Source organism: Haematobia irritans, chromosome 5 (genome assembly GCF_050003625.1).
Source record: "Haematobia irritans isolate KBUSLIRL chromosome 5, ASM5000362v1, whole genome shotgun sequence".
Lineage (NCBI taxonomy): Eukaryota > Metazoa > Arthropoda > Insecta > Diptera > Muscidae > Haematobia > Haematobia irritans.
Window position 1 is genome coordinate 1,713,943 of NC_134401.1, and position 14,604 is coordinate 1,728,546.

General features: G+C 34.7%; 1 protein-coding gene across 1 annotated transcript in view; it reads left to right on the forward strand.

The window, feature by feature from the left end:
* The window catches only part of LOC142237917 (uncharacterized), a 222,785-nt gene that overhangs the window by 177,967 nt on the left and 30,214 nt on the right, over window positions 1-14,604 (forward strand). Inside the window, exons 5-6 of the mRNA XM_075309374.1 lie at window positions 2,716-2,822; window positions 4,862-5,035. Of these exons, the coding sequence (XP_075165489.1) occupies window positions 2,716-2,822; window positions 4,862-5,035 (281 nt within the window). The remainder of the gene's footprint in view (window positions 1-2,715; window positions 2,823-4,861; window positions 5,036-14,604) is intronic.

The following is a 14,604-nucleotide window of genomic DNA, read 5'->3' on the forward strand; positions in this document are numbered from 1 at the left end:
TTTAACATGGAATCGGGCAGCACTCAGTGATAAGAGAGAAGTTCACCACTGTGGTATCACAATGGACTGAATAGTCTAAGTGAGCCTGATACATCGGGCTGCCACATAACCTAACCTAACCTAACAACACTTTTTTCTTCTTCATATGGGGCCGTTTTGCCGCGATTTCGACCTTCAAACGCTCCAATAACGCCATATAATAGTCACTGTTGATGGTTTTTCCCTTCTCAAGATAATCGATAAAAATTATTCCATGCGCATCCCAAAAAACAGAGGCCATTATTTTGCCAGCGGACTTTTGAGGCTTTGCACGCTTCGGAGACGCTTCACCGGTCGCTGTCCACTCATCCGACTGTCGATTGGACTCAGGAGTGTAGTGATGGAGCCATGTTTCATCCATTGTCACATATCGACGAAAAAACTCGGGTGTATTACGAGTTAACAGCTGCAAACACCGCTCAGAATCATCAACACGTTGTTGTTTTTGGTCAAATGTGAGCTCGCGCGGCACCCATTTTGCACAGAGCTTCCGCATATCCAAATATTGATGAATGATATGACCAACACGTCCCTTTGATATCTTTAAGGCTTCTGCTATCTCGATCAACTTCATTTTACGGTCATTCAAAATCATTTTGTGGATTTTTTTTGAGTCCGGGGGCAGAGTCCGGAAACTCTTTATCAAGCCAAGTTTTTGCTTCCACCGTATTTTTCCCTTCAGAAAACAGTATTTTATCAAAACACGAAGTTCCTTTTTTCCATTTTTTTCACAATAACAAAAGTTGCTTCACAAAAGACGCTCTCTCTCACAAACTAATTGACTTACAGACGTCAAATTTTGACACGAATCATTTGAAGGTTGGTAATATTTATATAAAAATAATATGCATTTAATACTAGCGACGCCATCTATGTGTCAGACCGGGGACTTATCAGCCAACCTGTTATATTAGACAAAAAAGGTATGTGTAGGTAAGTCTACAAATAATTACGAATCGATATGGACTTTTGCAAGGTACGTAGGCCAGAATTGCAATATGGGGGTCGCTTATATACAATATATACAATTATGAACTTGATATGGACCAATTTTTGTGTGATTGGGGATCGATTTATCTGAGGGCTATATATAACTATAGACCGATATGGACCTAGTTAGGCATGGTTGTTAACGGCCTATTCTAGAACATTTGGTACATTAAATTTCAACTGGCTCGGATGAAATTTGCTCCTCCAAAACCAACTCTCGGGATCGGTTTATGTGGGGGCTATATATGATTATGGACTGATATGGACCACTTTTGGCATGGTTGTTAAATATCATATACTACCACAACGTACCAAATTTCAACCAGATCGGATGAATTTTGCTTCTCCAAAAGGCACCGGAGGTCAAATCTGGGGATCGATTTATATGGGGGCTATATATAATTATGGACTGATATGAACAAATTCCTGCATGGTTGTTGGATTTTATGCCGGAACGGATGAAATTTTCTTCTCTTAGAAGCTTATCACAATGGACTGAATAGTCTAAGTGAGCCTGAATCTTAATCGGGCTGCCACTTTAACCTAACCTTAGAGGCTCCGCAGGCCAAATCGGGGGATCGGTTTATATGGGGGCTATACGTAAAAGTGGACCAATATGGCCAATTTGCAATACCATCCGACCTACATCAATAACAACTACTTGTGCCAAGTTTCAAGTCGATAGCTTGTTTCGTTCGGAAGTTAGCGTGATTTCAACAGACGGGCGGACGGACGGGCATGCTCAGATCGAATCAGAATTTCACCACGACCCAGAATATATATACTTTATGGGGTCTTAGAGCAATATTTCGATGTGTTACAAACGGAATGACAAAGTTAATATACCCTCATCCTATGGTGGAGGGTATAAAAAAAGGTAATCCGCTCGGGCTTCTATTAATTTTTGCGGTTGTTCTGGAGTAGATTTCTCCAAAGTTTTTATGAAATTTATATTAATCTCATTAGCACTATCCTTGCGGATCCTTGTCAATAGTATTCTTCATCTATGCCTTTTATAGGTTATATTCAAAGTCTAGACTTTGGAACAGTTACTCTGACATATTTATGGTAATCTCATAGAGAAACTTGGGTACCCAGCTGGAATAGAAACCAAAATTGGACAAGTTAATAACCATATTGGAATGTATTTTAAATAAAACGTTGGCCATATAGTATATTCTTTCTCCTCTCATATGTAAACAATTTTTGTTCCCTGTTCCGCTTGCGGGTCCCCATAAATTATACCAAGAACTTGCCCCCGGAAGCTGTATATTATGCACTCAGCTTTATGTTGTGGCATATGGTAATTTTTCAACTCTATCAAAGATAATTTTACTGAAATGAAAATTGAAAATGTTAATAAATTCAATTTGGCAAATTTTCCTGTAGGGGAACTCAATAAAACCTCACATTAAATTGATCTTATATCCCGTTCCTTCTTTTCTTCCAATTCCATTGTCATAAACAAGAACATTTGGGAAATTAACAAATACCATTAATGTATCCACATAAAAGCCAATAAAGTTGCTGGGAAGATATTTGCGCGCAAAACCTTAATATTCCAGGACTCCTTATAAAATAATCTCATTGCATACCTTTAGGCTGAGCAAAGAAATAAAATGTTATAGCATACTTTTTGACTTTGACTACTAATTTTTTATTATCTTACCTTTTGGCAAATTCCAGACTTATTTCACATTTGATTCCCGTGCTGAACAGCAAACAGAGGTTTACCTACGCTATGGCCAACATCCCGAATTGTATCCCAATCGTCGTGGCGAAGTAGTCCAAGGGTAAGTAGTGTGTGTGTGTGTGTGTACAGCATAATTTGGCAAATTGTATTGGCCTAAACGACTTATGTTTGAGGCCCAATCGCCTTTGTGTCTGGTGGTAAATGCTAATGTTGCCAATAATTTAATTTTATTTTTATTTTGTTATGCGTAAAGCATTGCCAAGTGTGACGACTGCCATTGAATTTCGGTCTTCTGTCAAGCAAGAGCGTGAAAAAATGTAACCATAATCATATTTACGCCTTAATAAAAAAGCAATACAAACAACACCCGCTTGGAGGAAGTCACTTAGAACCAAAAATAAACGCAATTGCGTAATTTCCCGAAATGTAATGATAACAAAGTCAGGACCAAAATAATAGTCCATTCCTTTGCGTACATATCGAGGACAAAATCACCCAACCACCATCAGTACCAGCAATGGCATTTCCAATGCCAATGTCAATATCAATACCATCAAGTGTATGGCGGAGCGCTACTCGATGGTTCTACTTGAAGTTTCACCATCATTGTTGCTTGCTTTTGGCTTACAAGAAATTCAATTACCGTAAAACTCGATAAACATTGGCTTTTATGGCAATAAACAAAACTGGCGATATTTTGGCATTTTACCCGCACCATTTCTCTGCAAGCATGATTGGTGGAGAAAGGCCTTTGGGTTCGAGAAAATTTTAATTTCTAAACTTAGATAAACAATTTGGTTTATATCCATACTGTCAGTTAGTTACAAAATTTGGTCTTTCATCATATGCTATGGAGGGAAAAATAGATTCAAATCTCTTCGATAAAGGATATAAAAGGACTAACGTTCTCTATATGCCAACTAGTAACATCAAAACGAGTGTTCTGGTTCCCCCTGTCATCATCCAACAATTTACGATTCTTTTTTGATGAGAACGAAAAACTTTTGTCCTCTCTGTCGAAATAAAGTATCTTTGAGTTTATTTTACTGCCAACACCCGACCAAACATTGTCATTATTATTATTACCATTTTCTTGACATACATTTTATCTATCTTTTCTAAAGGAATTTTTGCAAATAAATGGAAATTTTATGGGAAATATTCTAAAACTGAAATGACTGTGGCGGGTGAAGTTGTAATAACAAGCAAATGTGTAGCATATTTCTAGGCTCATATAAAGTTTTAAAAACTATTGTCTATTTTAAGGATGACTACATTTACAAATGTTTCCATTAGCATATTTTTCTTATCGTAACGTCAACGCTACATGGCAAACATGTTATTGTTAAATTTCCAATGCAAAATGTAAATTAAAGTAAATTTTGCAGTCACTCAGTTAATCTTATAAACCATTTCGGTTATCCCCTGAAGGGTTCTGGCATCTTTTGATATTGTCCTATGGTTAAAAATGTAAACCCTTTATGTGGATTTTCCCGAATACCTAAACAATTTTGTGGCTTCAATAATGTTCATTAGGAAATTTTAGTATTATGTAGACCCTTTGCCTGGTATCATTTATAAAGTATGAATCAAAATAGTTATGCATGTGAATTTTGAGGTTAGGAAAATCCTTGGATTGTATGAGTTACACGTAAAAAAATAAAAGTTACACGTAAACGATTTCATTTCTCGGAAACGGAATTTTAGACCAACGAAGTTTCCATTTGTTGTTAAAAATGTTTCCATAAGGAGACAACTTTAAGAAAAAAAGACAATTTCGTTGGTTTACATTTTCGTTTTTGAGGATATAATTATTTTTCTGTATGTATGCTTGAAAATGGCACTAGGGTAGATGAAAAAATACAAATCTATTTTTTATTATATTATCTATCTATTATTGCTATTTATTTCATAATTGAATAAATTTAAGTTTTTATATTAAACAGAGTTTGAAGCATTTATCCACCCTACTACTAGAGACTACGTTTCCTTTTGTTTGTTCCTATAATCTTAGCTGTTAATCTTTACAAAGTCAACTTTGATGTTGACTTCACTATCGCTTTAATTAATTGTCAATTATAATCCAAGTATTATTCATCTTTGTTTTTGCTCTTTCTCATCTCTATCATCTCCATTTAGGTCCTATTGTGAGCGTGAGTATCGCGATTGTCGTCTACAGACTTGTTATGTACAATCACCAGCCTTCCCCGGCCTCTATCCGAGAGCCTTGAATTGTCGCTACAAATTACATACACGTCAACCCTACATCAAATTGTATCTGCAGAACGAACAGTTTGCGGTCGATGGCCAAAGGTAAGTTACTGTTAATGCTACAAATAAAAGGGAGGACTTTAAAAAAAGTTTTTAAGTATCCGCGAACAACTCTTAAGCTCTTTAAGGACACATGGCCAAGACAAACGAGACATGACAAGGACGAAGCAAGAAATTAGCGTTTATTTAGTTGTTAGTAATTTGTCATTTTGGCACGTTTCCGTTTCTTTTTTTTTTTTTTGATATTCTTTAGAGCAAAAAAACTTAAGACAAAAAGTATGAAAGACAAAATATTCTAAAGGACTGCTTATGTCACATCTTTCAAATGGATGCTGCTTGCAGCAGCAGCTGGCCCTCGTCCATCTTTTGCGCTCCCCCTCAACGGTGATAGAGTTGGCTGTAACCATCGTTTTTGGCAAAATCTATGAAAAATTCTGGCACAATGACAATGGCAATTTGACAAACCTAACAAATTTGTGAAAACAGTTTCGCCATTTGTTTTGGCAAAATTTTCCATAAAATATACCACAAGGCTTCACATCAAGCAAAATTCACAAGAAATACCATAAAAATGCCAAGAAGAAATAATATTCCATTAAAAAGGTTTATGGTTATGTGATTCTCTCAATAATATGTAAATCGTTATACTTATTTCGCTTCATCAATCCCAGACATAAAATCCTAGAGCGAATGCAAACTTTTCAATGATTTCGATTTTTTGTTTTGGATTTTTGTTTTTTGTTTTTTTTTTTTATTAAAATAACAACAACAAGAAGCACAAAAATAAAACTTTTTACCATCATTTGCAAATGAAGAAGACAAAACTTTATCTCGGGTTCATCGTTGGTATTTGTTTTAAGCCATCAATGTTGAAACTTTCTTTCGCTGCTATAACAAGCATAAACTCATAGGGTATACAGAACAGAAATTTCCAATGTGATGAAAATATTTCAGGGAATTACAAAAATTAAAAAAAAAAAAAAAAAAATTTAAAAAAAAATTAAAACTTTGCCAGACTAGCTTAATCTTTCTCTCACCAAGAATACTTATAATGATTAATTAATTTTATTTACTTATTATTTAATTAAATTTAAAAACAACAAGTAAGAAAAGTCTAAAGTCGGGCGGGGCCGACTATATTATACCCTGCACCATTTTGTAGATATACATTTTCGATACCATATTACATCCGTCAAATGTGTTGGGGGCTATATATAAAGGTTTGTCCCAAATACATACATTTAAATATCACTCGATCTGGACAGAATTTGACAGACTTCTACAAAATCTATAGACTCAAAATTTAAGTCGGCTAATGCACTAGGGTGGAACACAATGTTAGTAAAACAGTGTTGCGCAGGGTATAAATATGGGAGACATTTAAATCTGAAGCAATTTTAAGGAAACTTCGCAAAAGTTTATTTATGATTTATCGCTCGATATATATGTATTAGAAGTTTTGGAAAATTAGAGTCATTTTTACAACTTTTCGACTAAGCAGTGGTGATTTTACAAGAAAATTGTTGGTATTTTGACCATTTTTGTTGAAATCAGAAAAACATATATATATGGGAGCTATATCTAAATCTGAACCGATTTCAACCAAATTTGGCACGCATAGCTACAATGTTAATTCTACTCCCTGTGCAAAATTTAAACTAAATCGGAGCAAAAAATTGGCATCTGTGGTCATATGAGTGTAAATCGGGCGAAAGCTATATATGGGAGATATATCTAAATCTGAACCGATTTCAACCAAATTTGGCACGCATAGCTACAATGCTAATTCTACTCGCTGTGCAAAATTTCAATTAAATCGGAGTAAAAGATTGGCCACTGTGGTCATATGAGTGTAAATCGGGCGAACGATATATATGGGAGCTATATCTAAATCTGAACCGATTTCAATAAAATTTGGCACACTTGACTACACTACTAATTGTACTCCTAATTGGGGTAAAACCAAATTGGGGTAAAACTCTGGCTTCTGGGACCGTATTAGTCCATATCGGGCGAACGATATATATGGGAGCTATATCTATATCTGAACCCATTTCAAAATTTGGCACACTTGACTACACTACTAATTGTACTCCTAGTGCAAAATTTCAACCAAATTGGGGTAAAACTCTGGCTTCTGGGACCGTAATAGTCCATATCGGGCGAAAGATATATATGGGAGCTAGATCTAAATCTGAACCGATTTCAATGAAATTTGGCACACTTGACTATAGTACTAATTGTTCTTCTTGTGCAAAATTTTAAGCAAATTAGGGTAAAACTCTGGCTTCTGGGGCCATGTAAGTCCATATCGGGCGAAATATATATGGGAGCTATATCTAAATCTGAACCGATTTCAATAGGGTTCTATTCTGAGCCAAAACACATACTTGTGCCAAATTTGAAGTCGATTGGACTAAAACTGCGACCTAGACTTTGATTACAAAAATGTGTTCACGGACAGACGGACATGGCTATATCGACTCAGGAGCCCACCCTGAGCATTTTTGCCAAAGACACCATGTGTCTATTTCGTCTCCTTCTGGGTGTTGCAAACATATGCACTAACTTATAATACCCTGTTCCACAATGTGGCGCAGGGTATAACAATTCAATTTAGTTTAGTAAAATATTATTTCATCTAACTTCAATGGATTTAATTTAAACTATTTTAGTTAAATTGTATATACATCAAGTAAATTTAATTTTAATTAAATTAATTTATAGTACTTTAACTTATTTTTTTCGGTCGAATCTGGGATTAATTCATGACCTTCTGTGTACAAGGCGGCCTTGCTAACCATTGCACTACTGTGGCTCCCTAATTTAATTTTATTGAAATTTTCAAATGTTTAGTATAGTATAGCTTTGGTTAATTTATGTTTAATTTTATTTACTTCCATTAAATTTTTGGCGATTTATTTTTGCTCTAATTTTTTTAGTATGTAAAGGGTGATTCTTTTGAGGTTAGGATTTTCATGCATTAGTATTTGACAGATCACGTGGGATTTCAGACATGGTGTCAAAGAGAAAGATGCTCAGTATGCTTTGACATTTCATCATGAATAGACTTACGATCTGCCACAACGTCGAATTTTCAGTGAATGGGCCCTAGAAAAGTTGGCAGAAAATCCGCTTTTTTATCGACAAATTTTGTTCAGCGATGAGGCTCATTTCTGGTTGAATGGCTACGTAAATAAGCAAAATTGCCGCATTTGGAGTGAAGAGCAACCAGAAGCCGTTCAAGAACTGCCCATGCATCCCGAAAAATGCACTGTTTGGTGTGGTTTGTACGCTGGTGGAATCATTGGACCGTATTTTTTCAAAGATGCTGTTGGACGCAACGTTACGGTGAATGGCGATCGCTATCGTTCGATGCTAACAAACTTTTTGTTGCCAAAAATGGAAGAACTGAACTTGGTTGACATGTGGTTTCAACAAGATGGCGCTACATGCCACACAGCTCGCGATTCTATGGCCATTTTGAGGGAAAACTTCGGAGAACAATTCATCTCAAGAAATGGACCGGTAAGTTGGCCACCAAGATCATGCGATTTGACGCCTTTAGACTATTTTTTGTGGGGCTACGTCAAGTCTAAAGTCTACAGAAATAAGCCAGCAACTATTCCAGCTTTGGAAGACAACATTTCCGAAGAAATTCGGGCTATTCCGGCCGAAATGCTCGAAAAAGTTGCCCAAAATTGGACTTTCCGAATGGACCACCTAAGACGCAGCCGCGGTCAACATTTAAATGAAATTATCTTCAAAAAGTAAATGTCATGGACCAATCTAACGTTTCAAATAAAGAACCGATGAGATTTTGCAAATTTTATGCGTTTTTTTTAAAAAAAAAAAGTTATCAAGCTCTTAACAAATCACCCTTTATGATATCTTTATTAAATATAACTATTATATAATTCAATTTAATTTTATTGATTTCTTTTTTATTTTATTATGTATTTTATGTGTTTTAAAATATTATACTATGATGTTACCCTTTGATCCAATTTTGTATGACATTCTATTTTGTTTCTGTCAATGACATCCCTGCAAATGTGAGTGCCGCATTGAAATCAAAGAAAAGAGATTGAAGATATTACGAGTTATCCCACCAAATATAAAAATTTATGTTTTACCAATGAACCCCACAAAAACGATTGCACGTAGCATGACAAACGAATGGTTCGATGAAATCGCTTTACTTCTTGAAATTCTTAGAAGAAAGTTTCTTCGCTATTTTTATGAATCCATTTCGCATCTCATTATGGAGTTTAAACTTTTCTGTCGAAAGAGTGAATGGTGAGAAACAATTTCCCAACAAGAGATCTCGAGGATATTTTAAGGTGGTATGGGTAATACCAGTATGCTATCACACACAAACACACACATACACCACAGACCAATGGGGAAATCAAATGTCAGACTATATCCTTTGACTTTGCTCTAAAGTTGTATCTGTCTGCATTTTTGTGGTTTCCTCTTATTTCCTTATCTTTTAGTCAGTGGATGTATAATTGAAGGTATGTGCGTGTATTCACAATGTGTTTGTGCATTGAAAACTTTTAAATAACTGTGTATGGAAATTGATGCGTTATGAAAGTGAATATGAGAATCCTTATAACACTGCCGTTTTGACGTATGTGTGAGAATTTTTCTTTTGAAATTCTTAAGAAATTTTCTTTTGAGAGTTTTCGTGTGAAACAGGAATTCAAATTTTATTAAAATAGAATGGATGAAAACATCTAAGAAGCCATTGGAAAATGACATACAGCCATTTATAAAGTTGTGCTGCTTCAGGTATTTTTTCTAAACTTCGTTTTCGTTATGAAAAACAAACGTTTTACAGTTGCCATAAAAGCAAAACCTCTTAAACATATTTTTAAAAATTTCAATGAAAGTGAGAAATATATAAAAAAATATATATATAATTTTTAATTTTGTATAAAAAAAAAAAAATTAAAAATTATATATACATTTTTTCAATACCAATTCAACATTGTTATAAGAATGTGCTTTACTAAACCTTTGTAATAAACTACTGATATGTCATTCTACATTCTTTCTAATATATTCTGTATGCCATTTTGAAAAACAAAAATTCCATGACAAAATTTCTTGAATTCATTTCTTCCAAGAAATCAGCTATTACATTTTCATGACAAAGAATTAATGGGAAAATAAAGGGAATTATTGTGGATATGGGCTTATGTTATAAAAAATTTCACTTTAATATTTAAATAATTTTCATATTTATGTTCGGTATCTGGATTACAAAATTGGCAACAGAAATATTACAATTAATATTTTCGAGATTCTTTTGAGAAATTTATGTGTCTGAAAACAACACTAGTTTAAACAGTTGATGCACTTTTCGTGTTTTGTTTTACTGCAAAAGAACTTCAGATTGGTCTATAATTTTACAAACGAATAAGACTTGCAAATTAGTGAATTTTTTGATCAAAAAGCGTGCTCTGGACAGTTGCCCGAAGATCCACTTTTTTCGAAACATTTTGTTCAGCGTCGAAGCTCATTTTTGAATCAAAGGGTACGTAAATAAACAGAATTGTTGATTTTGGAGTGAAGATTAGACAGAAGCACTGCAAAAGCTATGAATGCATCCAGAAAAAGTCACAGTTTGGTGCGGTTTATGGACAGGTGACATAATTGAACCGTACGAAGATGATGCGAATCGTAAAGTACTGCGAATGGTGAGAATTACCGTGAGATGATATTGAACCGTTTTTGCGCAAAATGCAAGAGCTTGACTTATATGACGTGTAGATTCAACAAGACGGTGCTATGTGCCACACAATACGCGTAACAATGGAGTTATTGAGAGGCGAGTTCGGTGAACATTTTATTTCACATTCGAGACCAGATATGGTCTGTATCAAACGTTTTTAGATTTGCGACTGTCGCAAAGTAGTAATCGTGGTAAACGTAATATACGCGTCGTAAATGTAGAAAAAGAAATGTCGCAAACTCAAAATACTTCAGTCCCTTCTGGTAAGCAGCGAATGATATCCAAGGTGATGATATGTGCGAAGAAGTTTCAATTCTCAGAAATGTTCACAAAATTATTAACGAGTTTAATAAACTTGAGAATAGAGTTATTTCAAGTGGAGACTCCAAGGCAAAATTATTATGAACTACACAGAAAAAATTTCCGTAGTTAAACTAGCGTTAGTTACTAAACTTATCTTTATTGAAAAAAAAATTATTTGTTTGTAGTTAAATTTTATTATTTTTTGCGAAATTTTCCACAGTTCAATGAAAATTTCGTTTCAAACATTTTGAGAACTAAACGTGAGTATAATGTTCAATGACCGTACACATAAGTTCAATATGAACTAAAGCCAATGAAAATTTTCTTACGATTCCCAAAAATTTTAAGAATGAACTACTGTATGGTTAAAATGGTCATGATTTGGCGCCAATGATTTTCTTCTTTAATTTCAGTTAATTTCTTCTTCTATGAGAGGGTGTAATTTCGAGAACTGCAGTTAAAAAGTACAACGGGGCATTAAATTTTCCTGGTTTTTAAACGCTTTGTGGAAATCTCAAAATGTGGAGTAAAATTTAGTTCAATTTTTGTACGAGTTAGTTTATTCTTCCTATAAAACAGTTTACTTTTTTTTCGGTGTACTTGATGGTACAGTAAACGTGACAGCCGGTACTCGCTCATAATTAACCTTTCACAAATTTCTGCGGAAATTGGAAGGAAGGAAAATGTAATAATGAAACGAAATTGAAAAATAAGATTCAGTAATTGTAGCTATATGAGAAGATCATACACAGTGGTGGTAAATAAATGATTCAATTTGAGAGAAATAATTCTCGTATGTAATTTTTATAAGAAATTAACATATAACACTCAGATTGAATCATCTCATCCGTCCAGATCTTACTACGGAAGGTGTATTAGCCAATACTGAAACATATGTATAGTCAGGCTTTTGAGATTGGTATCTGGCAATTTCCTTTCCAATAGCCATTATGAACCATGCAAACCAACAATAGTTTGATGTTGCGAATGAGAGATGTGAAACTAATAGAGTTTTGAATAAATACAATACAAACCATTTTTTGCATCCCTTTTATCGGAGAGCCTAACTAAATTAAATTAAAAAATATTCATAATTTCTTTAATTGAAAATTAGGTTTTATACAATAGGTTTACGACTTTTGCGACATACGTATTATACAGTCGCAAACGTATGTCTCAACCCTGCTCGGCACAATTGGTCGCCAGATGGTACGCCTTTAGATTAACTTTTATGGGACTAAGTAAAAGCTCATGTCTGTACAGACAAACCTGCTTTAATTGACGGATTTGAAGATAACATTGAAGCCTTTATTCGTGAGGTACCGCTCGTAATATTGCAAAGAGTATGGCAAAATTGGACTAAGCGGATGGAGCATTTGAGGCACAGTCGCGGACAATACGAAATAATCTGCAAACATTGAACTATAGGGTTCGTAATATCAACCCAAATAAATATTTCATTATTTTTTGGAGTTTCTTTTTGAATAAAATTTTCTTAGAGCCCTTAAAACATTACTCTTTTTAAGAAACTTACTCCGAAACTGAGTTAAGTGGTTCTGAATATATTTTACATACTCTATATTTGCGTTTTTCTATTAACTATTTTTTTGTTCCTTTTCCGATATAAACAAAAATTTATTTCAAAATTCAAATTTTACAGTAGTAAAGGCCTTTGACCAAAATGAGTGTCAAACATTTTTCCAGAACAATTATCCAAATATCTGGATACGGTTTTTGGAAAATAACCCTGCCATGATGTTATATACCCAATATGAGCTAAAAATGTTTGCTGGTTTGGCTATGGCAACGGATTCTTTTTCGATTTCTGTCAAATATTTTCCCAGTGTGACCCTGGCATTAATTCGGTATAAACCATCTCCCGAAATGAATGTTCGGATCGACAAAAATTTCACAGTGTTAAATGCTCAGAAAATGGAAAATAGAACCAATATCCATGGTTCCGACGCTTACAGGCAATCCAATTGAATTTTCTTTTATTTATTTGACAGCCTTTTCCTTGTTCCTTGCTCATTTGTGTAATGAGGTCACAGATACGCACACCATCTCCTCTATCTCTCGCTCACCCCCTAACCCTAACGCTTACATTGATGTAGATTTTTAATGACACTCTCTAATCAATTAAATGCTCGAATAACAACGCGATGAATGGCAGAAAATCTAATCAACGATCTTTACGATGGTAAAACATTGATGGAACACAGACTGACAGTACATAGACTACCACCAGTCAAGAGATATATAGATAGATAGCCCATATCTTATGGCAACCAATATAAATTGCAGCAATTGTTGCTGGACCAACACGACCACGACAACTTTACTTACCATCGATTGAGTGTCTGTCAATCTAAATCTGTGAAAATCCTTGGATTCATCCGCCTTCAACACCAATATCCATCGCTTTTAGTTTCATCGTAACTTTGGTTTCTTTCTCTTCTGACTTATTTTAGTATTTTGTAAAACGATTGCCAAACGAGGGTGATGGGGTAGTACGAAGTAAGGTAGGGGGAGGGAGACCTTAACAGAAATGTACATACATTAATTTCCGTTCTTTGCATACAAAAATAAAGCAGGACAAAGCCAAAGAAAGAAAAATAATTTAAAAAGAAAGACAAATGGAAAAACACACAGACAAACGGATGACAGGCAATCGGACGTAGGGACAGACGAAGGGATGAACGATACCTATGAACGGATGAACCTTCGAACACTTAAGGATGGAATTCTTTACTTAAATAAGCATATACTTACTATGCAGTCAGTCATCCATCTCCTTAAATGACTGACTGCAGAAATGAATGACTCAGTGGCCCTGTGGTGGACGCTGCAAGCCAACATCTGAATGGCCAACTAACAAATGTCCTGCCCAGGTCGTTTGTATGCCATACAAATGCTGCTCGTGTACACATTTGTTAAACTGGATAAAAATGGCAGAGAAAGAATCTTTGCCTTGCCATCCCCTGTCAAGATTTCTTGGTGACCAAGGTTGTCCCCAGCTTTACTCTGAGGATTTCTCGTTTCCATTTCTTATCGTTCTCGTTACGTGCTTATTGAACATTAAAGTTAAGGAAATAACTACGGATAAGTGACACAAAAAAAAAGACTCTGCAAAAGAACACTAGAATAAATTCAAATTAAAAGCTTTGCGTAAGATGCAAAAAAACACCGTTGGTCAAGCACAAAGAAAAGTCAGGACACATACTCTCTAAGAAATTGAGAATTGTTAAATACTTACGGTTGTCTAAAGTTGTCCAAGATGTTAAGCAAACAAAGTTTGGGCGAAATAAGTGGCTTATGGTATGACTAAAGTCGACTTGCAAATGTCTGTTTTGAAGGTAGATGAAATAAAAAAATCGAAATATTCAGTGCGTTCGGGTGGAAAATTTATTCACTTGGAAGATAAGGAAATTCCAGCTTTTAATACACTGAAAATAATATTTATTTAATAGCAACTAAAATTTTATTAGATTTAATATTACTAGAAGATAGTATGTTTGTTTCAATACACATCCCCAAAACCTTTTTTCACCGGTGAGTAAACCTT